The sequence below is a fragment of the Castanea sativa genome, chromosome 3 (assembly GCF_040712315.1).
Source record: "Castanea sativa cultivar Marrone di Chiusa Pesio chromosome 3, ASM4071231v1".
NCBI classification, from domain to species: domain Eukaryota; kingdom Viridiplantae; phylum Streptophyta; class Magnoliopsida; order Fagales; family Fagaceae; genus Castanea; species Castanea sativa.
In genome coordinates this window covers 15,424,802-15,450,090 of record NC_134015.1, presented here as the reverse complement: position 1 = coordinate 15,450,090, position 25,289 = coordinate 15,424,802, and the positions used below count along the sequence as shown (strand labels likewise).

General features: G+C 32.9%; 2 protein-coding genes across 5 annotated transcripts; both read right to left on the bottom strand.

Annotated features, from left to right (window-relative positions):
* Positions 1-1,573: 1,573 nt before the first annotated feature.
* On the bottom strand, positions 1,574-7,602 carry LOC142628574 (disease resistance protein Roq1-like). Its single transcript, XM_075802644.1, has 8 exons — positions 7,528-7,602; positions 7,364-7,443; positions 7,149-7,268; positions 3,746-4,859; positions 3,430-3,575; positions 2,117-2,681; positions 1,764-1,946; positions 1,574-1,678 (listed from the first exon to the last, which is right to left on the bottom strand). The coding sequence occupies exons 1-8, from the start codon at positions 7,600-7,602 to the stop codon at positions 1,574-1,576; spliced, it is 2,388 nt and encodes a 795-aa protein (XP_075658759.1).
* On the bottom strand, positions 6,852-17,930 carry LOC142629660 (TMV resistance protein N-like). Of its 4 annotated transcripts, XM_075803689.1 has the most exons (9): positions 17,324-17,930; positions 13,079-14,198; positions 12,653-12,913; positions 11,887-12,531; positions 10,978-11,746; positions 10,544-10,832; positions 7,401-7,542; positions 7,171-7,268; positions 6,852-7,086 (listed from the first exon to the last, which is right to left on the bottom strand). In XM_075803689.1, exons 1-5 carry the CDS (start codon positions 17,815-17,817, stop codon positions 11,003-11,005), a joined length of 3,264 nt encoding a protein of 1,087 aa, XP_075659804.1. In that variant the 5' UTR covers positions 17,818-17,930; the 3' UTR covers positions 6,852-7,086; positions 7,171-7,268; positions 7,401-7,542; positions 10,544-10,832; positions 10,978-11,002. The 4 variants fall into 4 exon arrangements, with proteins under 4 accessions (XP_075659804.1, XP_075659802.1, XP_075659805.1 ...); XM_075803687.1 differs by having other exon boundaries at positions 6,852-7,268; XM_075803690.1 differs by lacking the exon at positions 7,401-7,542.
* Between the last annotated feature and the right edge of the window lie 7,359 nt (positions 17,931-25,289).

Sequence of the window (25,289 nt, the reverse complement as noted above, 5' to 3'; positions counted from 1 at the left end):
GGCAATTCTAGAAGGTCTGCCTCTAGCAGTTACTCTGACATTTGGCATATTCTACAAAGTGCTTAATGGCTGATCACACCTTGGTTCGGGAACCTTCTGCTCTTGACACAATGGACTCAGCAACAAAAAATATGCACTCACAAAACAGGCACATGATGGCATATGAGATGAAGCTAACAGAATTTGGCTTGGTTAGAAGCAATGAGAGAATGTACTTCCTAAGAAAAAGCACCAAATGTTCTTGATCTAACCAGATTTCCAAATGAAGAAGAAGCCAAAGCCAAAGCCAAATCAGAATTTGGCTTGCAAGTTGGTTTTACAATGAAGTTTGTTGCAATTCAAACTGAACAAGCCAAAAGATAAATACTCGACAACAAGCTAGCAAAATAATGAGTATCTCTAGAGCAGATTCATCCAACTACAAAAAAGAAAGAGAAATAGCAATCCAATTGTTTAATCTTTTAACCATATTTTACCATTACATATATATACTGAAACTCCTCTTTAGAAAAGAAAGAGAGTGAGTTCATTCATTCAGCCCATAGAAACATTTTATCAAATACATGGGATGCTTACCTTTGTACCCTCTACCACAATTTGCACTCCTCTTTGGCCAACAGCATTCCCATCTTGCCGTTGATATTTATGCCACGTCTGATAGCTCTCCCATTCCCATCTTGATCTTTGAGAACCACAACCAAGCCTACATTGTTTTGATCACATGATGCATCGAAATTAAGCTTTTACCAATTGATCAAGTGGTTTGGCCCAAGAATTTCCCCTGTTTTGTGCTTTGGTGAGTGATCTTAAGTAAAACTCATATTGTTTGTTCAGACGATGGGCTAACTGGTTTATGCTGGCTTTAGTGTTTGAAAACAGAGCTTCCTCTCGTGCCATCCAAAGGATTTTCATTGCCACTACTGCATACAGTGTGAACTCATCTTTGGTAATTCTTTTGGCAAGTAACTCACTTGGGGGGTCAATTATATGTTCAACCAATTCCACAACAGACTGAGCTTGGATCATTTCGACTCGAAAACCCCATCCACCACCATACCATACTCCTTTGGCGTAGGGACAAGTTTGAAATAGATGTAAAAGAGAATCTTCTCCTGTTTCACAAAGAGGGCAATGGGCATCTTGGGTTTTTGAGCACCTGACGAGCTTTTTCTCAAAGGGGAGGACTTCGGCAGCGACTCTACATAAAAACATTTTAATCTTTCATCAAAAGAAGGTTTGAGTCTTTCATGAATTCTTATTTGGGCCACCTTATTTGCTGCGAAGTTGCCAGGAGGACAAATGCATGATACATGGACTCCACACCTTTCTATTGTAATTTTTGCCATCTTAGGATCATAATTTGAACATTTAAATAGAATCTCAATGTCATTCCAATCCCCTAGAATTATGTCTTCCAAAGACCTATCTCTTCTATAGTGGAACCACATAAAAGATGAAGGATCTTAACAAAATTTAGCATCCGCAAGACATCTTTCAAAACCATTGATGTACATGTAGATAGAACCGGTAATTATACGCAATTCAAATGGCACATCATCCTTCAGTTCAACTTTTAGAGCAACACAGAAAGCAAATGATGGAAGTTTCCGACCGACCGAGAATGATACAGAACTTCCAACACTTTGATGGTTGAACCACCACTTTGGAATCTTAGTTCCTGGAAGTGCAAGTGAATAAGAATCATAAAGTTTCCATGTCAAGCCCGTTTCAGATGTAGCTTCATCGACTTCAAATTCTGATACAGATTCATTGTCCGCTTCAGGATTAGAGTTCGTTTCGAATGCAGAGCCTGTTTCAGATGTAGCTTCATTGAAATCAAATTCTGATTCTGATTCTGATTCAAAGTTTGTTTCAGAATCAGAATCCTGATGCCATATTCCCCTTGCACATATGATATTTTGTTGAAGCCCTATAAATTCTCCAAACTGCTTGCCATTAGCAAAATTAAGAAACTTCAGTTTAGCAAATTTAGTAATAATCTTCAATTAACAAAAAAAAAAAATTCTATAACTTTGAGAGAAAGAAAGAGAGACCTGATTCAATAACCTTCTTCTTGATTGTGAATTCAACGAATCACACCTATTGCATCTACAACCTGTATACAATGAGGAAGTCTTGGAATTTTCGGAAGGTTCCAGCAACACTTAAGCCCTAGAATCTTTAATTGGGGAAATATGATAGCAATTTCAGGGAGGGTAGTAAAGTTGCTGTAAAAGATATCTAGATGTTCTAAATTGGGGAAGCAACCAGGGGTATCCATAACTTTTGGAAATTCTTCACAATCAAACATAGAGAGCCTGCACCTAAGATTTTGTAAATGAGAGATGCTACTTGGAACATCTTTCACGTTTTTTGAACTTATTGATAAGTCACGAAGGCTAGTGAGGTATCCTATTGATGAAAGAAACGCTAATCTTTCCGTTCCTTGCTCAAGACTTTTAGAGCCAAGGAGATAAAACCTTTTAAGAGATTTCAACTGGAGCTTTGTTGGTAAAATTCTAAGATTTCGGCATTTACTGAGATTCCATAATTCAAGCTTTTCAAGAAGTCCCACGGACTGATGAATCTCAACTAAATTTATGCATCTAAAAAGGTTCAACTGCTTTGTGTCTGGGGCAATCATTGATAAGTCGAGTACTTTTGTAATTTTTTTACAATATCTGAAATCCATATATTTCATTGTTTCAAACGACACCTCTGCAAAAGAAGAATTTTTTTTTTAAAATTTATTAGTAAAAAGAAAACAAAATAAGGCCATGAGCTCATTTCAAAAAAGAAAAAAAAGCTAAGAGCATATGTTAAGAAATAATAACTGTTCAATTATGAATTATAATACACACTTTTAAAATAATAATGCTAAAAGTACTACAATTTTATAAACATAAAGCTTTCAAATTAATGTGGCAATGAATGTGATTGGTGGGCTTCAACCACCTCATAAATAAATATTTGAATGTCTCTTTATAATTTGTGACACTTGAATTTGAATGTTCAATATAGTAAAACTTGTAAAATCTAAAGCACTACTCTTTTTTTTTTTTTTTTTTTAAATAACATTTGTCAATAGTTCATTGATTTGCACCATAAATTCTTTATGGTTATGTGTACATTTTAAAATATTTTTGCACAATTTGGTTTTATTTATTAAAAAAATTTATAGAAATTTTATTTTATATAGTAATAAATGCATGGATTGGTTTTAGCACCAAAAAGAAAAAAAAGAACGTTAACTTATTCTCTAAAGGTACTCATTAAAAAAAAACTAATAAGAATTTATAAATGCTATGATTATACCTCGAAATGCTTGTCCAGTTCAATGTGGCTCCCTAGCATATTAAGTGCAACGAGTTTTGTGGTTCAAAGGTGGATGGCAAGGATGATAAAGGAAATTCATTCCAATCAAGTAACCTTAACCCATTGGGAAGAGATTTAAGGTCTTCACAAATTACATTGCGAATTGTTAAATATTTGAGACTTTTCATCTTTCCAAAATTCAATTGCATCTTTCTTGGTTGTGGCAAGGAAAATGTTATGCCTCGAATTTCATCTAATCCCTAATTGGACAAAGAATCACATGAATCACGTTAGACTACAGAACATATGATTATTAAATTTAAAACAAAATCATCTTCAAGATGAAAATGATAAACCAAACATAATGAGAAAAAATTAATTACATTTGCATTGTGAGAAAAGGGAAAAGGTAAATCAAAAGGACTTATACCGTATCTCCATTTAGTACTTCAAGAGCATCCTCATAACACGATAGCCTTTTATGTTTTTTTGACACTTCTAATTCTTGTCGAGCAATTTCCAAACCCATTTGTTGTATCAAGTCATGCATCAATAATTTGTCATCATTTGCAACAACTATGAGAGATTTATTGATAAGTTTTTCAATATCATAGTATGGGTCATGAAAATTGATACTTTGTAATATATCTACAACCAAATTCTTGTAGAATCCTTTAAGAAAACATGCAATATCAAGGAAAATATCCCGTTGAATTTGGTCCAATCCATCATAGCTTATTTTAAGTACTTCTTGAATATCCGAATTAGGAATTCTTTTGTACTTATCTAATGCACTTTTCCAACAACGTAAATTTTTGTCATATAAATCAGCACCTATTATTTTTAGAACTAATGGAAGTCCTTTGGCATAAACTACAAATTGGTGTATGAGCTCCAAATAATCTTCTGTAGGCTTGTTTCTTTTGAATGCATGTTGAAAAAAGAGTTCACGAGATTCATGTTCATCTAATTCCTTAACCTTATAGTAAATTAAATGACAATCTTCTCGTAGAGTAGATAGCAACGATTTCTCTCTTGTTGTGATAATAATTCTACTTCCAGAAGCAAACCAATTGCATTTTCCAAGCAAATTTTCTACTTGGACTAATTTGTCCACATCATCTAGAATTAAAAGAATTTTTTTGTGATGAAGCTTTTCCATTATCACATTGATTCTTTTAGATATACCATGCACTTTCAAATTTCTACCCCCTAAGATCTCATGATAAAGTGCCTCTTGTAGTTGGAGTACACCATCATTTGTTTTTGAGTTTTCTCTAATATCCTCTAGAAAGCTACTTCCTTCAAAATGATATGCAATTAAGTTAAAAATAGCTTTTGCAATTGTTGTCTTACCTATTCCAGGAAGACCATGGATCACTAACACACGAACATCATTTGACTCAATATCTAAGCAACAACTTATTTCCTCTACACGAGAGTCTATTCCAACTGGGTATTTAACAACAAATACTTGTGAACAATTTAATTTAGCACTTGAGATCTCTTCAAAAATTTCTTGGATAAATGTAAATTGAGGGAGGCTGCCAATCACAAAGCATTAAAAAAAAACATGTTAGAAATAGAAATATGATCCTAAATTGAATTCAAAATTGTTAATTTTGTTTAGCTTTTGAACTACAACTGAAATTTTGTTAATTAAATTAAATGGCACGTAATTCATAGATCTAAACTGTCAATACAAATATATTTTTTTTATTTTTTATTGTTGAGCTAGGATATCAATATTAGTCTTTTTGCACAAAGATGCATGGAAAAGAAGATTTTCTAAATATTATGTGAGAGAAGCTTTTAATTAATTGATAAGATTATCAATAATATATTCTTCTCTTGCTATCGTTGACCGTTGTAGTTTAACTAGCCCCGTAATAAAAGATATGATCAAATATAATAGTTTCATAAAAAAAAAATTTGAAAACAAACAATATAGCTTTTGGGAGTTGTTTTTTAGTAGTAAAATTTTGTGGTGATAATAAAGTAGTGATTAAATACATACTCATTTTTGTAATCCCAACCAGATAAATTGCCGGCTTCATTTAGAGCGGCCCTCCATCTTTGCACCTTGTTTGTGTCATACTTGAAATTTTCTTCATATTTTGCTAGCGCTTCTCCAAACTTTCCCCCCTTTGATTACGTACATCTGATGGATCTACCTCATAAAACACTGGAAACACCACTTGGCCATTCTTTTTACACTCAAGAATTTTGACAAGTTCATCCAAACACTAAGCGAAAGTTGCATAGTTTTTAGAGAATACAATTATCGAAATCTTTGAACTTTCAATAGCTTCGAGAAGTTCAGTGAAAATTTTCTCTCCTCTTTGGAGCTCATCATCCATGAAGGTGTTAATACCATTATGATGCAAAATACCGTTTAAATTGCTAGTAAAACCGTTTCAGGTATCTTCTCCTCTGAAACTCAAGAACATGTCATATTTGCATCGTTGGGTAAAAGAGGAAGAGAAGGCTTGTTTGTTGGTTAGAAGAGCCATTGTAATTTGGATATATAGACAGTTGAGAAGATCTAAAAGAAAGAGGAGAAAGAAAGAGGTGATGAAATTGGAAATGTTTTATGACTTTAAGAAAGCCAAGGGAATGAAAACTTATAAAGATGTATTTCTCAATGGTTTGAGAGAGAATGGGTACGGCAGAGTGAAGGAAATGAATGTTATTTAGATTTTTTTTTTTTTTTTTTTTTTTGAGCCACATGTTATTTAGATTTTAGGTAGCTGTTGTGAGGCCAAGAAGAGTAGAAGACTCAGAGAGTCAAATGTGAAATTACAGTAGTAGCGTACAACTTTCGTAGTTGGTGGCCCAAACGTGTAATGTGATAAAAATAGAAAATTGGTCGCTTTGCTTATCATTCTGATTCACTTTCAAACTGTTGGAGTTTAGCTGACACGTTCTAATTCATTTTCAAACATTTGGACCCAGAGGAAATTTCTTTGTTGGGTATGCGCTAACTTTAGGAAATTTGGATCTAGGAAAGTTTCAAGCAATCCCTTGCCTACAAAATTGTAATCCGCTTCTAGATGACTTGCAAGACCAAAATTAAGAGCATGTCGTGACTCGTGGGCCTAAAAATAAAATTGTTTGGATCTGAATCAAAGTTTTCATTAGTACTATTCAATATTGCCCAGTATGGCAGGTTGATATTTACACAGCAATTTCCCGTTTCCTATCATTCAAAATACCAGACCATAAGCAATATTCTCTTCATGAAAAGAAAAAAAAAAAAAAGAAAAAAAAAAAATCTAATCAATACAACATGGTTTAAGGTTCTGTTTGTTTCGTTATAAAATGCTTTTGTTTCATTATAAAATGTTATCGGATGTAAGAAGCAGGTTTATGACAACCTTGAAGAATACCCTCTGATATGTAAGTACACAATTAATTTGATATAGAGGTGGCTGGATGATTCAAGGGCAGGAATATCAAAGCAGTGGCCGGTGACATCAGAAACTAATCATCATAAAAGATCACAACAATGGCAGAATAAAAGAATCTTGATACTATTGTAATAAAAGAACAGAAAACGTATTGAAGTCAATGTGCAATATGTCACATTCCAAATTTGTATTGTGCTAAGGCTACAAAGAAAAATATAGATAAATACATTTCATGAAAGCTTTACACATCATTTTGCATATTCCAGTAGGAAACCTGCTTGCCTAGAAACAATCCGTGACAGACGCATATGATGGTGCATATGAGGAGAAGCATAAAATGACTCAAAAAACTTGCTTCGGCCTGTGTTGAGTATTAATTAAAATGATAGTGCATCAATCTTAGCCAAAGTTTGGGAAACAAACCATGTGTAAAGAGCATACATACCATAAAAATAAACGAATTTGCTACAAAAGCCAGCTAACGCGAGTATTCCAGCGTATGAGAACATAGTAATGGAGAAGGTAATAGCCAAAATTCTCAACCTGCACGCATAACCAAGAATTTATACATAATACAAGCCTGAAAAAGGAAATCATAAAATCTTCAGGAGAGGGATCCCCCAATCATATTCTCAAACAAGAGCAATAATGCATTCAATGAAGTATAAGATTCACCTTGACAACCAATACAGAGCACAATGTGATGATTATTCTTATTCTGTATAAAACGACAAGACAGAAAAATAAGTGAATGTGAACGCGGCTTGGCCTATAACGCTGTAGTCTGTAGGTACCAGCAGACCAAAAATGCAAGAAGCTGCATAAGAAATGTTGCAACCCATGTTAGGAGTTCATTAGTACCATAAAATTCCCTCATCGATTTTATTTCTGGACAAAAATTCAATGTCCATCATCAAGAAGTTGTCAATCACCAAAACCAGATTCTATAATTCTTTTTTCTGCTATCGAACTTCAAGATTTATAAATTACTTTTATGTCCTAATTTTGTTTAGGATCAAGTTTTTTTTACAAAAGTACACAATTAGTTTGATATAAAAGTAGATGGATGACTCATGGACAAGAATAGCAAAGTAGCATATTGTTGTCATGCAACTCAAATTTTCCTTGTGGGATTTTGAAAACAGGTCAGACTGATTTTATTCTCTACCCATGCTGTGGTGATTTATCTTTTTCCTAAAATTTTACGAATGAAAGATGATTAAAATTCCTTTATATCCTATTGTCATAACCAGATTAAGGTTAAGAGAATTATAGAGTTAGTATTGTATAAAAGTAGCCAGATGACTTGAAAGTAAGGCGCACAAACAGTCTGTAGTTTAGATTCTTCCAAAGTACGATATGAAATAAAGGTCCACACTATTTGTTGAGGATCCATAACTGACCCCAAATATTTGGGATTTGTTGTTGTTGTTGTACAATGGTCAAAAATATGAAGGAAAATATAAATAAATAAAAAAAATAGTGCTCACACCAAGCATCTTCTTGACTCATCCTGAAAAATGGCAATCCAGGGCTAAACATTTTTTCTTTTGATAAGTAAATTACAATTGGGAGCAGTGGGGCATTAATTAGTAGCCTTCAAAAAGCAGAGCTCCCTATCTTAGTTTTCTCGTCCCGTGCTTCATAAACAGAATTCAGCGATTATGTTGTTGTTTTGATTGGTAAGTACAAATCATTCACACAATTCATATTAAACCCATCACTTCAACATCCACCCCTTGTTTATGAGAGACAAAGAATAAGGAATTTGGAACAAAGACTAATGGTCGTGCTGATTATCAATCTTAACAGACAAACAAACTTGGAATAGCACAGGGTAGAGAACAATCAAACAATTTATTTCTAATAAGTAAATGAGGAATTTTATCAGAGAAGAGGAGTGCTTTAAATATAAGCCTCCTAAGAATTACAATTATGAATTTAAAATAATCCTCAACACCAGCTATTAGACAAAACAGGAACCCTTACATTAAATGAGATAAAGGTAACATAATTTTATCTTTAAAAAAGCAATGAGGGAAGGTACTACCACAGAATACTATCAAATGTTATTTCACTAGTTTCAATTTTTATTTACATTAATTTTCTTTCAAATTGGATGGTTCCCAATCTTATGAATGAGCTAGTTAAGTTATACTTAGAGAAGCAATAAAAGCTATCAAAAGTGCAGACAAAACAATCAAACTAAAGAATAAGACATTCTTTGATACGAAATGACATAATAGAAAAACGTTTCAAGGTAATAATATAAGCTTGTCATATTTCTTTGAATTTGAATCAAGATGTTCTCATTTCTACGGTAGTAGACTTGGATTGAGGTCAATGTCCATGGATCATTTTCTTCTTTTTTGCCCTATAGCTTTGAGCTATGGACAATGACGTCCTGTTTATTTGGACTTCAATAGATTATACTGATATTGAATGTTCGCAGCTTGGCAGGGTTATTTCGGCAGACATAGAAACATAGATTTCTGGAATGCTATGCCTCATTGCATTATGTGGTGTCTTTGGCAAGAACAAAATTCTCGAAGTTTTGAGGGTCGTTAGTGGACTATCCTTGAATTTAAAGCTTTTTTCTTTCATACTTTGTTAGATTGGAGTGCTTCTTTTCATTCTCCTCCTTGTTTTACTCTTTTAGATATGCTTGAGCATTCTAATTTGAATTAATTGTACTTTTCCCTGGCTACACACCCAGTGTACTTGTTATGTTTTCTTTTTAATAAAAATTTTTCGTTACTTAACAAAAAATAAAGGCCAAGTTGGGGAACGTTAACAGGCAACATTAGACTAGAGTGATTAGACCCCATTGCCCATTTTACGAGGTTATGGGCTACATTATTATCTAATCCCATTTCCAATTGAAGAAGAAGCCAAAGCTGAAATATCCTTCTTGCAAGCTGGATTTACAATGAAGTTAATGACATTTGCTGCATATCCTTCTATTGGCTCAGAATATAATGGCAAAATTGAAATAGAGCAATCCTAGATGTATCCTTAAAAACCAGCTAACAAGATAAATATTATCTCTAGATTGGATTCATCCAACAACGAAAAGGAAGATAAATAAATAAGTGTGCTTTTGGCTCCAAATTAAAAAGCCAGCTTATTTTACTATTTATTCACTCAAAATTAAAACCAAAACCTAAATTCCACCTCAAATCATCCAATGGCCCAAATTCAACTACAAGCTATAAGTAACCTCTTGAGTGTGACCCATTAGATATTGATCTTCGTCAATATATATATATATATGCCATTTGAGAAATAAAAGGATTTAATATATTATGTTTAATACATTCAATGAGCAAATTCCCTTGGTGCGGTGGTTACTCTGCAAGTATAAATGCTTGTGGGGTGTGGGGGGCAAGGGCTGGGGTTCAAGTCTCCAGGAGGGAGCTTCACACACATATACACTTAGATTAGGCTAGAGTAGAATTCTATCTTGTATCCAAAAAAAAAAGCAAAGATAATTGTTTCCTTTATTAGCTGCCCATACTTTACTTGTCCACTGACCTATACAACTTTCAAGATTTTTTCAAAAAGAAATTTGAATCCTCAACACCATTAAAATAAATAGAATTTAGCAGCAAATCAAATGACTAATTTCTTTCATTAATTCCAATTTTTCTTTACATTAATGTGCTCAATCATACGAATGAGATAGTTAATTTATAGTGAGAGAAGTCACAAAAGCAGTCAAACTCAAAGATGCAAACAAAATAATAAAACTAAAGAGAGAGACACTCCTTAACACTTAAAAACATAATAGAAAAATAGTTTCAATGTAATAATAGTACCTCGTCATATTTCTTTGAATTTGAATCAAGAGGTTCTCATTTCTTTGGGCTTGGATTGAAGTCAGCGTCCTAGATGCACCATCAAGTCCGAGGCCCTCTCTACTGTTGGGGGAACGTTTACAGGAAACACTAGACTATTATGAGTCTGTGGGCGACATTATTATCCAACCCCATTTCCATATGAAGAAGAAGCCATAGCTGAAATATCCTTCATTTTGCTCTTCCATTCACAGCTTCCTCAACAACCAGTTAACAAGATAAAGATTATCTCTAGATCAGATTCGTCCAACTACAATAAATAAATAAATAAATAAATAAAAGGGAAGAGAAATAGCAATCCAATTGTGTAATCTTTACCGTTTTTTATAGATAATAGATATATTGAGTTATTTCATTCAGCCCACAGTAACGCTTTATCAAATACTTGTGCTTACCTTTATACCCTTTATCACAACTTGGTCAGGTCTCTCCTCTTTTGCCAATGGCATTGCCCATCTTACCACAGAGCCTTATCCCACGTCTGATTGCTCTGCCATTACCCTCTTGATCTCCGAGAACCACTGCCAACCCCACTTTCTTTTGATCACATGACACATCAAAATTAACTGCAGTGGAATTTTGCAGGGGACAGATGCATGCTACATGGACCCCGCACCTTTCTATGGAAACTTCTGCTAATTTAGGATCATAATTTGAAACTTCGCATAGAAGCTTAACATCATTCCAATCATCTAAAATTATTCCTTCCAATGAGCTGTCTCTTCTATAGTGAAACCACAGAAAAGAGGATGATGGACCTAAAGAAAAATCAAAAAACACAAGCCATTTTTCATAACCATTGACCAAAACATGGATAGAACAATGAAACACTTCACTTGCATATGGCACATCAACCTTCATTTCCACTTTTAAAGCAACACACAAAGCAAATGTTGGAAATTTCCGACCAACCGAGAATGATATGGAGCTTCCAATATTTTGATGGTTGAACCACTTTGGAATTGTAGTTCCTGGAAGTAGAAGGTTACAATTATTTGGAAGTACAAGATCATCAAGTTCAGATGCAGAGCCCGTTTCAGATGTAGCTTCATCAAGTTCAAATTCTGATTCAGATTCAAAGTTCATTTCAGATACAGAGTCTTGTTGTCGTATTAATCCACTTGCACATACTAAATTTTGTGGAAGCCCTAGAAATTCTCCAAACTGTTTGCAATTAACAAAGTTAAAAAACTTCGGTTTAGCAAATTGAGTGACATATTGTATTTGGAAAAGTTAACAAAAATTGTTTCTTTCTATAACTTTGAGAGTGAGAGAGATGGAGAAAGAGAAAGAGAGGGAACGACCTGACTCAATAACCTTCTTCTTGATTGTGAATCCAAGGAACTGCACCCTCTTACACTTACAAACTCTATACATGGTGGAAGCCTTGAAATTTTCTGAAGCTTCCAACAGCCTGGAAGATCAAGGACCTTTAATTTAGGAAATTTGCTAGCGATTTCGGGGAGGGTATTAGTATTGCTATTAAGGAAATACAAACGTTCTAATTTGGGGAAGCAACCAGGAGTATACATGTCCTTTGGAAAATTTTCACAATGATCCATACGAAGCACCACAAGATTTCGTAAATTAGAGATGCTACTCGGAAGTGTTTTAGAACCTATGCTTAACGTACGAAGGCAAGTGAGACTTTCAGCACCTTGCGGAATATCAGGAAACTTCTCAAGACTCTCACAGCCCACAAGAGAAAAAGTTTTAAGAGATTTCAACCGGAGGTTTCTTGGAAAAATTCTGAGATTTTTGCATCTGGCGAGTCCCCAGTATTCAAGCTCCTCAAGAAGTCCAACAGACTCATGAACCTCAACTAAATTTTCACACTCGTAAAGATCCAACACCTTTAATTTTGGGGCGATCACTGATAGGTCAGGTACTCTTGTAATGTTTTTACAACTTGAGCAAAGCATATATTTCAATGTTTCGAACCGACAACTCTGTAGAAGAAATAGAAATTTTTTGAGAAAAAAAATATTGTACAAACTTTAACATAATAAGGTGCTCTCAACCAAAGTTAACAAAAGCCTAATAGGAATTTATAAATGCTAATGATCATACCTCAAAATGCATGTCCAATTCAATTTGGCTTTGTGGCATGTTCAGTGTAACGAGTTTTTCAAGTTCTAAGTTGGATGGTAAGGAAGATAAAGGAAATTCATTCCAATCAAGTAACCTTAACCCATTGGGAAGATATTTAAGGTCTTCACAAACTACATTACGAACTTTAAGATACTTTAGACTTTTCATCTTTCTAAGATCCAATTGCATGTTTCCTGGTTGTGGTAAGCACAATGTTATGCCTCGAATTTCATACGACCCCTGATTGGACAAAGAATCATGTTACACAACAAAAATTATGATTATTAAATTTCAATAATATCAGCATTAAAAATATAAAATTAAAGAAAACAAATAAAAATTTAATAAATTTGCCTCATTAAAAAAAAAGGAAAAAGGAAAAACGTAAATCAAAATAACTTATACCGTATTTCCCGTTAGTATTTCAGGTTCATCCTCATAACACAATAGTCTTCTATGTTTATTTGAACCATCTGATTCTTGTCGAGCAATTTCTAAACCCATTTGTCGTATCAAGTCATGCATCAATAATTTGTCATCTTCAGTAACAACAATGAGAGATTTATCGATAAGTTTTTCAATATCATAATATGGGTCATAGAAGTTGCAACTTTGTAATATATCTACAACAATATTCTTGTAGAATCCTTTGAGGAAACATGCAATATCAAGAAAAATATTCCGTTGAGTTTGGTCTAATCCATTGTAGCTTATTTTGAGTACTTCTTGAATATCTGGATTAGGAATTCTTTTGTACTTATCTAATGAACTTTTCCAAAAATGTATATTTCTCTTGTACAAATCAACACCTATTATTTTTAGCGCTAATGGAAGGCCTTTGGCATAATGGATAAATTGGTCTACAAGCTCTAAATAATCTTCTGTAGGCTTGTTCCTTTTGAATGCATGTCGACAAAACAGTTCACGAGATTCATGTTCATCTAATTCCTTAACCCTGTAGTTATAGTAAGTTAAATGACAATCTTCTTGAAGGGTCGATAACAACTTTTCCTCCCTTGTTGTGATAATGATTCTGCTTCTAGAAGCAAACCAATCGCACTTTCCAAGCAAATTTTCTACTTGGACCAATTTGTCGACGTCATCAAGAATTAAAAGAATCCTTTTACATTGAAGCATTGCTATTATCACATTCATTCTTTTAGATACACCATGCACCTTCAAATTTTTACCCCCTAAGATATCAGAATATAATGCCTCTTGTTGTTGGATTATGACATCCTTTGTTCTTGAGTTTTCTTTAACATCCTCTAGAAAGCTGCTTCCTTCAAAACGAAATGCAATTAAGTTAAAAATAGCTTTTGCAATTGTTGTCTTACCTATTCCAGGAAGACCATGGATCACTAACATGCGAACATCATTTGACTCAATATCCAAACGCCAAATGATTTCCTCTACACGAGAGTCTATTCCAACTGGGTATTTAACAAGAAATACTCGTGTACTGTTTAATTTAGCACTTGATATCTCTTCAAAAATTTCTTGGATAAACCTAAATTGTGGGTAACTGTTAATCAAAAAACATTTAAAACATGTTAGAATATAGAAATATGATCCTAAATTGAAGTCAAAATGTTTAACTTGTGAACTACAAATTATTTTTTGTTAATTAAATTAAATTGCATGTAATTCAAAGATCTAAGAACCTATTATCGGTATGAACACTTTTTTTGTTCAGTTAGGAAATAAATTTTAGGATTTTAGCACAAGGAGTTATGGAAAACATGCTTTGGAAAGGAAACAAATTTATTGAATATCTACTTCTAACACTTCAATGATTTTATTAAGAAAGTTTTGGAAAATATTTTAAACATTACATGAGACAAGCTTCAAATTAATTGATAAGATTGTCCATCATATATTCTTCCCTTTCTATCATTGAACCTTGTAGCCTAGCTAGCTCACTAATAAAAGATATGATACCATCACGCACCCTTGGCGTGATGGTCATTCAATAAGTACAAAGTTCTTGTGGGGTGTGGAGGGAGGGGGCATGGGCCAGGGTTCAAGTTTTCAAGAGAGAGCTTCACACATATATACACTTAGATTAGGCTAGAGTATAATTTCTATCTTGTATATAAAAAAAATAAAAAAAAATAAAAAAGATATGATCAAAATATAATCTATCTATATATATCTAAAAGTTGAAACGTAGCATTTATTGTTACTACGCTTCAGTTGAGTAACATCAGCAGTCACGTCATTATCTTTCTTATTTCCAATTTCTCCTATATATTTTTTTAAATAGTTTCTCATTTAAGGTAACTTAAAACTCTATTATTTAAGAAATTATTTAAGGTAACTTAAACTGTTTTTCTCCAAAAAAAAAATCTATTATTTAAAAATTAAAATGTTTTTTAACCATTATTTTTATTATTAATTTTCTAAAACTCTCCCTCCATTTTACCTCTTCATCTTCCCACTACTTTCTACCTTAATATCATTCTCTTTCTACCCTTTTATCTTCTTTTATTTTGACTATTCTTATTCTCAACATCTTACTATAAATTTGACTCTTTTTTCTTCTCATCTTATTTTATTCAAGAATAAAATGGCTAGACACACACCTGCCTTCCTTTAAGAAAATCAAAATATATGTGTGATAAAGGATCATATAAAAATTTATAGTTTAGATAACACTCTTTGAATGTGTCTAGGCCCATAGATTAAGCAATTTGTAGACCAATTTTTTTTTTGTTAAATAAAAGCAATTTGTAGACTTAAAAGGCTATTGAGAATGGAATTTTTTTTTTGCCATATATATCATTTAGATAAAAACCTTTATCATAGATTTTTTTTTTTTCTGCCACAAATTTAAATCATGCAAACTCAATAATTTTATATTATATGTTAGCATCGTCTTTGTTTCTTCTTCTTCTTCTCAAAAATATTATGTATCATCTTTAAAGGATGCCAACAATATTGATCTTATGGAAAAAGTTACATAAAAAAATTGAGAAAAAAACGTTTTGTATTACAATCTACTAAATTTTTTTTAAAATAATTAAACATTTTCTACTTTTTATATCATTGACGTATTTTAAAGCTACCAAATGTGGTAACTTATGTCTTAATATTCTTAAGTTGTTTTAGAGAGAAAAAAAAAAAAAGTTGTCACACAAGAGGAGTTCATGTAAAAATTTTTGCAAAATGAAATATCTATTCTGTAAGACTACCAAACTTGAAAATTTGCAAATGATGAAACCACTTGCAACAGTATTTGCGTAGTTATATAGTTCCAACTAAAGCAATCAAACATACTTTTAGTTTTCAAATACCAGTAGTTAAATGTTTATCTTGGGTAGTTTTAACTTTTCATATAATTTTACCTTTACATATTCATCTATTTTAATTAAATTTTTAATTTTGATATTTATAAATAAAAAATGAAATAATGATTCTTGAATAATCAAAAACAAAAAAAAAAATTATATATATATATAAATATTATCTATACATATTTATCTTGTGCAGTTGTAACTTCACATATAATTTTGCATTTATATATTCATCTACTTTAATTTAGATGTTTATAACAAGGAAATTAAAACAATCATATTTCTAAAATTCAAAAAGTCACAATTTCTTTTTTCAAAAAAAACCTTTTGGAATTTTTTTTTTGATTTTTTTTATTTTACTTTGACATACCACTAACCTAACCACTTCATACATTAAAAAAAAAAAAATTAAGGCTCATTACTACTTCCATTAAGATATAATGGATGTTTTAATTGATTGAGACCAAACTGGAGAAATGACTTTCATATTTCCTTGAAAATTCAAAAGGGGAAAAAAAAAAAAGACCTTTGACATACCACTAACGTAACTTCATTTATAACTATTTAAGTCATCCATGATATCTATTTCTTATTGATAACCATAAAAATTACAACTAGGGGAACATACAAAGTAATAAAGCATAAATGAAGAAAGAAAAAAAGTAATGAAATAAAACATCAATTAGTAACCATTATTTGGAAATTATAAAAGTGGTTAAGAGGAGTAAGAAATAATATAGAGATGAATATACAAAGGACATTGAAGACTTTATAGTGCAATAAAATCAACCATTACATTCACTTAATTAAATCAATAATCAACAATTAAATATAATAATATAAATTTTAAACTTAAAACTAATCAAATTCTAACTAGGGAAATGATTCTTATCATAACTAAAAATGAGATGTTCTTTAGTAATTTAGAAATCATATTAGAAATAAAGTTGGAAAATTTTATAATCTCATTTTTGACATTTCATTTAACCTTATATATATAACCATAATTTTCATATACCATGACTTTAAAAAAAATCTAATGAACACCCCTTATTTAATGTCTATGTTATGCAAATTATTAACTAGTAAATATATGATAGTGGTAAGAAATGTTATAGACAAGATTATGAAAAATATGATAAAACTATTTTTTTTTTTTTTTAACTCTTATAAAGTTTAGGGAGTAAAATAGTATTTTACCTAAAAAATTATCACGCACAAAGCAGAAGTTTGCGACTAGTAATTTTATAATACCCAAATAAAAAAGATTCAACAATAAGGTTTTTCTTGGGAGTTGTTTAACAATAAAATTAATTGGTTCTAAGTGATAGCCAAATAGTGATTAAATACATACTCATTTTTGTAATGCCAACCAGATATATTGCCAGCTTCATTTAGAGCTGCCCTCCATCTCTGCACTTTGCTCATTTTATCCTTGAATTTTTTTTCATGTTTTACAAGTGCTTCTCCGTACTTCCCTTTTTGATTACGTACTTCTGAGGGATCCACCTTGTAAAAAACTGGTAGCACAATTTGACCATTCTTCTTACATTCAAAAATCTTGACAAGTTCATCCAAACACCAAGACGATGCTGCATAGTTTTTAGAGAATACAATTATTGAAATCTTTGAACCTTCAATGGCTTCAAGAAGTTCTGCAGAAATTTCTTCTCCTCTTTGGAGCTCATCATCAATGAAGGTGTTAATACCATGATAACGCAAAATTCCATTCAAGTTGCTGATGAAACCATTGCGAGTATCTTCGCCTCTAAAACTCAAGAAAACATCATATCTGCATTGGCGTGTGAAAGAAGAAGAGGAGTCTCCTCTGTTGGTCAGAAGAGCCATCGAGATTTCTGAACAAGAAGAGAGAAAGATCTGATGAAAATGTAAATGTAATAGATGCAGCAAATGAAAATGGATTTCTAGAATATATTGGAGAGAGAATGGTTCAAGAAATGGTTACGTTTTGTAAGACTTTTAAGTATTTAATATTTATTTCTCAGAGACTGGGACATAAAAATATTAGCAGAGTCGTTAGAGATAATATTTTATATTTTGGGCAGGTGGCCGCCCAAGCTGGCAAATGCTTATCTGCGTTTGGACTTTGGAGCGTAGCTCAGTCAGCGCTGATGCATTAGGATCCGGTGCAATGTATAGCACCGTACAATTCACCTCCTTCTTTCTCACAAATATTTTTTAGAATTTATTTTTTACTTTTATTAATTATTATTTTAATTTTTTTAATTAATGATTGAAATTAAAATTACTTTTTGCAACTATTAACCTCAACCATAGATAATAATTACATACAGTACAATACCCTAAATATTACACCAGACTACCGTCCCAAAATCAAATGTGAAAATACAGAATTAGCGTGCTACTTTCGCAGTAGGTGGCCCCAACGCGACTGCCGAGAAAATTGGTCGTCCATTGTTGTGATCATGAAAGAGTATACTTTTTGGATTGTCGCTTAGCTTACCATTCTGATTCACATTCAAACTTTTCAGGAAAGGGTCCGCGCTTTGTGCTTATTTTTGTAGTGTAGTAGGCTAGTAGCTGATGCATTCTGATTCCTTTTGGAACTTAAAAAGAAAAGAAAAAACTTTTTTCTTTTCTTTACACCCTTTTTCAACGGCATCCTCTTTATTCTTTCTTCTTCTCTCTAATCAAATCTCCTTATCTTCCTTTAAAACATATCTTGTAGTAGTGGTACAAGTAGCGGTGGGTACCCACCTCCCCTTCTTTTCTCTCTCTACCCTCGTTCATTCACACACACCCTCGAGTCCGTTTGGATAGAACTTATTGCTGAAAACTGAAAACACTGTAGCAAAATAATTTTTAAATGTGTAAATAGTACCGTGTGACCTATTTTTAATAAAAAAAATTCTGAAAAGTGAAGTTTGTGGGTCCTGTGAACAATACACGGGACCCACAGATGTGCTAAAAAGAGCTAAAAAGTCAACAAAATGCGGCTACTGTTCATGAACAGTAGCATTTGTCCCCTCAGTCTGAAACGCGGCAGAGAAAAAAAAAGAAGAAGAAGAAGCTGAAACGTGAAATGCAGACGCAATAATTCCTATATATCCAAACTCAGCCTAAGTCTCAAGTATCAACCCTCCAGTCCATGTCACGAGGGCTACTCTTCAGTGGCGATGGTTACCCTTCTCACCTTCTTTTCTCTCTTTACCCTCATCCATTCACACACACCCCCTAAGGGTCCGTTTAGATAGAACTTATTTTGCTAAAATTGAAAACTGAAAACACTGTAGTGAAATAATTTTTAAATGTGTGAATAATACCAAGGGACCCATTTTTAATGAAAAAATTGCTGAAAAGTGAAGTTTATGGGTCCCGTGAACAGTGCAGGAACCTATGGGTATGATGAAAATGGGCTGAAAAGTCAAATATATACGGCTACTATTCATGAATAGTAGCATGAACAGTGAAATTTGTCCCCTTGACGCGTGCTGCAGCAAAAAAAAAAGAAACGCAAACGCAAAACGCAACAAACGCCGAATCCAAACAGATACTAAGTCTCAAGCCTCAAACCAGTCCATGTCATGAGGGCTACTCTTCAGTGGTGGACCCACGCCTCCCCCCCAAAAATCTTCTAAAAAATAAATTAGTATTGTAAAATATTAGCATTGATACACCATGTTGAATATATTAGTATGGATGCGGAAGCGAAAGCATAAAGTATAGAACATAATAACACACGAGGATTACGTGGTTCAGCCTAACGGCCTACATCCACGGAGGAAACCCTAAAGGGCTACATCAATAATATATTAAAGTGTAGTACAAATCCTTGTTACAATGAACCACAACATGTGTATATATAGTAGACTAAACCTTAGACTAATAGACTTCTAGTACAAGTAGGAGACTTGGCTTGCACACAAAGTAGAATTAGGCTTGGACTTATATTAATGGGCTAATATATCTCTAACAAGTATATATTAGTATGATAATTATCCCTACTAATTTACATTTTTTAAAGAAAATACTGGAACTCCCCCCTATCCCCCAAAATTTTTGGATATGATTTTTAAAAAAGAAAATGCTAAAAATACAATATTTTAAAAACAATTTGACAGCAAAGCCTAGGTTTCAAATAGGTAAAAAGGAAATAATGTTAATAATAACAAATGAGAACCAATAATAATTTACCTGGGCGTAGCCAGGAATAATTCAACTAATTTTCATGTGATTCAAACCACAAAAATTGAAAACTACGACGATAATTTTTCGTTCATTTGTATGAATACTCGACGTTTCTAGGTTGATATGAGCTTGTTATGAGATAAGCAGGTTGAATTTCATCTTGTTCATTGATAGGGAATTCATATATTTATTTACATGATCTTGAATCATGGTCTATCCCTTTGGATTGAATTCTTGAACATTTGGAGGGACATTCATCAGACATTGAAGTATCAACATTTGTTTCTACAGATTACCTAAGTTTTGAATGACATACAACTTTTTCTTAAAAAAATGCATTAATTGTTTGTCATTTGCTCATTATTTGGCACCTAATTTCAATCCCAAAAAAAAAAAATTAATTCAAAAAATGATAAACTAACTTGGAAGAGAGATATAATAAATTATCATATAAAATTCATTTTTACACAATCTCCTGGCCCTCACCCCACCCGAACCCACTCAAGAGACAAACAACATAAAAGCCAAAAAGGCTTAGTCATAGAGTCACTGGGTCAATAATAAAGAATCCAATAACAATAAACACAAAAAGATAAAGTCAAATAAATATAAATTGCTTTACTGGCAAAAAATATCACATACACATACTTGATACTTCTATTATGCTATTTAGTATTTAGTTCAATTCTAGAGAAAAAGAGAGAGAACTGAGATGAGAATGACTGAATGAGATACCTTGAGGAATTGAGGGCTTTAGGATTTGAGGTTGAGCGATGAAGGTGTGACCGCATGATGTGAGGACTGAGAATTCAGGCAGCATGAATTGAGGCCGTCAAGCAGAGCACAAAGGCATGATTGCATGAAGACTATGAATTTAGGCAAAAGCATGAGGTGATGATTAAAGAGTTTGTTTTGTTTGATTAGGATTAGGGATTTCAGATTTGGGGTTGGGCTAGGCTAGAAGTGCTTTTAGTTTAGAGGAGAAGAATTTTGTATGATTAAGGATTTTGGGCTGGCCAGCTGGGCTGCATGTGGACAAATATTTTTGTTTTATTTGAAGTTGTATTGGACTGGTTCTTGAAAATAATTGGGGGGGGGGGGGGAGGCATTTAATTCTTGGAGGGGCCATGTCTTTTATATATATATATATATATATATATTTATATATATATATATATATATATATATACTCTAAGGGAAAATTTAAAATTTGGGGGGGGGGGGGGGGGAAGGAGCTAAGTAGCTCCACCCAATACCACTAAGTTTTGTTTTGAAATTATTATACCTACTCAAAAGATTAAAAAAAATAATAAGATTCTTAAATTTTGCTCTATTTTCATTGAAAAACCTTTGTACTTTGCAGTTTTGGATTGAAAAATAATATACTAGATATGTAACATCTTAGCGGCACCCACCGCAGGTGAGTCTTTGACTCTTTTGTTTCTCTACCCCTCTCTCTTCTCTCTATCTGGCTTTGTAGTTTTATTTTTTATTTTTATCTTCTTTAGTTCTTTGTCCCACGGTCTCAGGTCCTAGCTAGAATGCCAGATGTTTAAACTTTAAAGACTTGAAGTGTAGATAAGATTTTTTTTTTTTGACAAATTTGAGATTACAATTTGGTCCATGTCCTACACGTGTATGGTTTGTCTTCAAAAGCAAAAGCATTACTATTAAGTTAGCAATAGTAGATTAGTTTTGAATTTATTCTCTTTGATTTGGGGGTTTGAGTAGGTAATATATTCAGCTCATGCTATCTTCAGAATTCAAAGAGTAGAAGGATTGGCCCAAAACATAATCCAGTTGGATTTTTGTTCTATTAGGAAAAGGGCTGGAGAGGAAAAAGAAATGGTTTCTTTTTCATTGGAAAGAAAAAGGTTTCTCTTTGTTGTGAAGATTTTTGTTCCTAATCCTGTGCAAAGCAAGAATGTGTTCATATTCATTCTACTGCGAACAAATCTGAAACTTTGGAATTTAAAATTTTCAATATGTTAGGTTATAAATTGACCCTAGTTAATTAAATTCAATTTCCCAAGTTAATAATTAGTCAAATTACATGCAAATCATAGAGAACCAAAAAATTCACCAAATAAACTAAAGTACAACAGAAATTAAATTTGACACAATGATTTGTTAACTATAAGGAAAAACCTCTCACAAGGCAAAAACCCCACAGAGTGATTTTTAGATCACTATTCCCAAGAAACCACTAATCAATAATCAAGCGGTTACAAATACAAGAAATTTTACCACTACCCTAGTCTATCCCAAAATAACAACTTACAGTTGAACCTTCATTCCAATACCAAATTGGTCTTGATATTATAGAGACTTCTTCCTTTGCATGAATCCTAGTATGTGATTAACTTCTCGGTAACTGATGTTTGTTGTTGGATTCAAAGTTCTTCAATTCAATACACGTTGAAGATTTGGAAGCACTTAATTACAAAACCCTAAAACGCATAAGAATGCAATTGCTTCCCCAAAAGTACATGAGTTCTCTAATTTGAGTCTCTGTGTCTTTGATGACTTTAAAATAAAGCTTTTATACCCTTCAAGAGTTTAGTGAACAAAACCTTAGCAATCCAAGTCATCATGGACCAGAATTCTAATTTGTGATTTCTGGATTTGCATAGCTCGATAGATCGAGAGGTGTCGAGCTAGTGTAGAGGTCCTTCATTTAATCTCAATAGATACTAGTGTCGAGCTTGTGTCAAGACTAGTGTCGAGGTTAACTATTTCAGCTTTTATTCCCTTGTTTCTTGGTGCAATCTCCATGTCTTCAATAATACCACTTGTTTTAAAAACCAAGGCATTATGTATGAAATATAGACAAGTTATATAAACAAGAAACATGTGTATAAAGAGAGAAAAGAAACAACACATGTGAGATAATAGTGAAAAACATACATCATTATCACACACACACACACACACACACACACACACACATATATATATATATATATATATCAATAAGGCATAATGTATGTAAAAGGTTACAAAACCAAAAAGTACAAGTAGTAAGTACCTATACTATACATAAAAAATCTCACTACATCCCTCAAACTAACTCACTCTCCTCCTATCAACTAAGTCCACTGCTCTCATAAACATTACTCCCCCTTTTTGTCATGAGGGACAAAGGACATAAAAAACCAAAAAACTTGACCGGAGACAGACAGAAAATTGACATAAGGGGAATGAGGAGAGCAAGAAACCATAGACCTACATGAAAAACATTAAAACAAAATACTATGGACACAAAGGGGTAACAAAAAAAAAACACAGAAAATTTTAAAACATATGAAATGCATGCAAGAGGAGCTCGATCTATCAAGAGGTTTCATGGGAGGTGTTAAGGAAGACTTCAATAGATCAACATAAGTATCGAGCAAACAAAACGATGAGCAAATAGGTTCGATGAAATGGATTGTTGGTTTTTCGACCCCTTAAAACAACCAGATTAACCTAGTTATTTAGACAAGTTATTAACTTAGATAAATTATGCAAATCTAGGTTAACACAAAATAATCATATCATGCAAAGCAGCGAAAATATAAAGAACACAATGATATGATGACCCAGGAAAACCAAACCGGTAGAAAACCTAGGGAGAATTTAACCTAGCTATTCTCAAGGTAAAACAGCAAATCCACTATGAAAGAATTGAAGTTTGTACAATAGCGACTTAGACCACTAACATCCTATTGCTACCCACCAGTAAAAAACTTACTGACACAACCACGTGCAAGCTCCGAGACCACGGACTCCTTCTTTCTTTGGCCTTTGCAAAACACAAACACCCACGTTTGTGACTTTGAGATCCCACTCAAAGGCTTGGCAACACAAACTCTCCTGTTTGTGACTCCAAGACCACCCTTGAAGGTTTAGATCATCAGCACCTTTGATGACTAGAGAAGGCAATAACTTCTACAACACCGGATCTTGAGATTCTTCAAGTAATAACATCGGTAGAAGATATAAGAGAGCTTTTTAGGAACAAAACCCTAAATACAAAAGAGGCACACTCTTCTCTCTCTAAAAAGCCTTATAAAAACATGCTTAAGGTTTTCTTTATATAGTGGGAGAAGTAGATCTGAAACCCTAATCCTTAATGGGCTTGAACTGCTGTTTGGGCCAACTTAAAATTCTGCAGATACGACTTTCGATCAGTCGAGCCTATTTCTCGATCGGTCGAACCAAGAAGTTTCTAAAATCTTCTTTCTGCAGATTACTTGTTCTTGTGTGTTCACGATTTGCCAATTGTTCTAAACTTTTAGAACCTAACAATCTCCCCCTTTGGAAATTCGTGACAAAACATTCATACAAAATGAAATGCTCAAATACAAGAACAACCCAATACAATAAAATGACCAATTACATCACAAATCTCAATCGAAGACTCTTAACCTAGAAGTTGCAATAAGAATGTAGAAGATCTTGATCAGAGTGTACCTGTCTTTCCTGAAAACACTCAACAAACACATAAACGCATGTGTGAAAAGAAAGACATATTAACAATAATATTAAACACAATATAAAAAACAAGTAAACTAACTCTCCCCCTAAGTCAGATACATCAAAAAGTTTTTATATACTCCCCCTTTCAAAAACAATTTTATCTCCCCCTAAACAAAACAAACAGGATTCCCAAAGACATTTCATTTATTTCTCCCCCTTTTTGTCACGTGTTGACAAAGACAACCCAAACAGAGAGTAAACAGACAACATATGCAACAAAAGTCAAGAAAATAAAGGGAACACAAAACAATTTAGCTCTATAAAAAATAGAGACAACTCCCCCTATGAACAACAAAGTTTAAAAACAAGCTTCTCCCCCTATAAAAATAAGAAAAACAAAACAAGTTTTGGGAAAAACAGTTTTGGGGAAAATATAGGAGGTGGGGAAAAATAAAAACACACAAACCAAACTTAAAAATTAAGTTGAGGATACACATGAAGAAAAATATTCTCTCTTTCAATAATGCAAACTTGACACTATGTGACCCATAAACAGTTGAATGAGTAGAGAAAATATTTGCACATTGATCATCCATCATATCTCTTAAGAAAAACATTTTCTGCAGTTCACACATAAAAAATAGCATATACTAAAAGTATATAACTCAAAAATTAATCAATCAATTTTT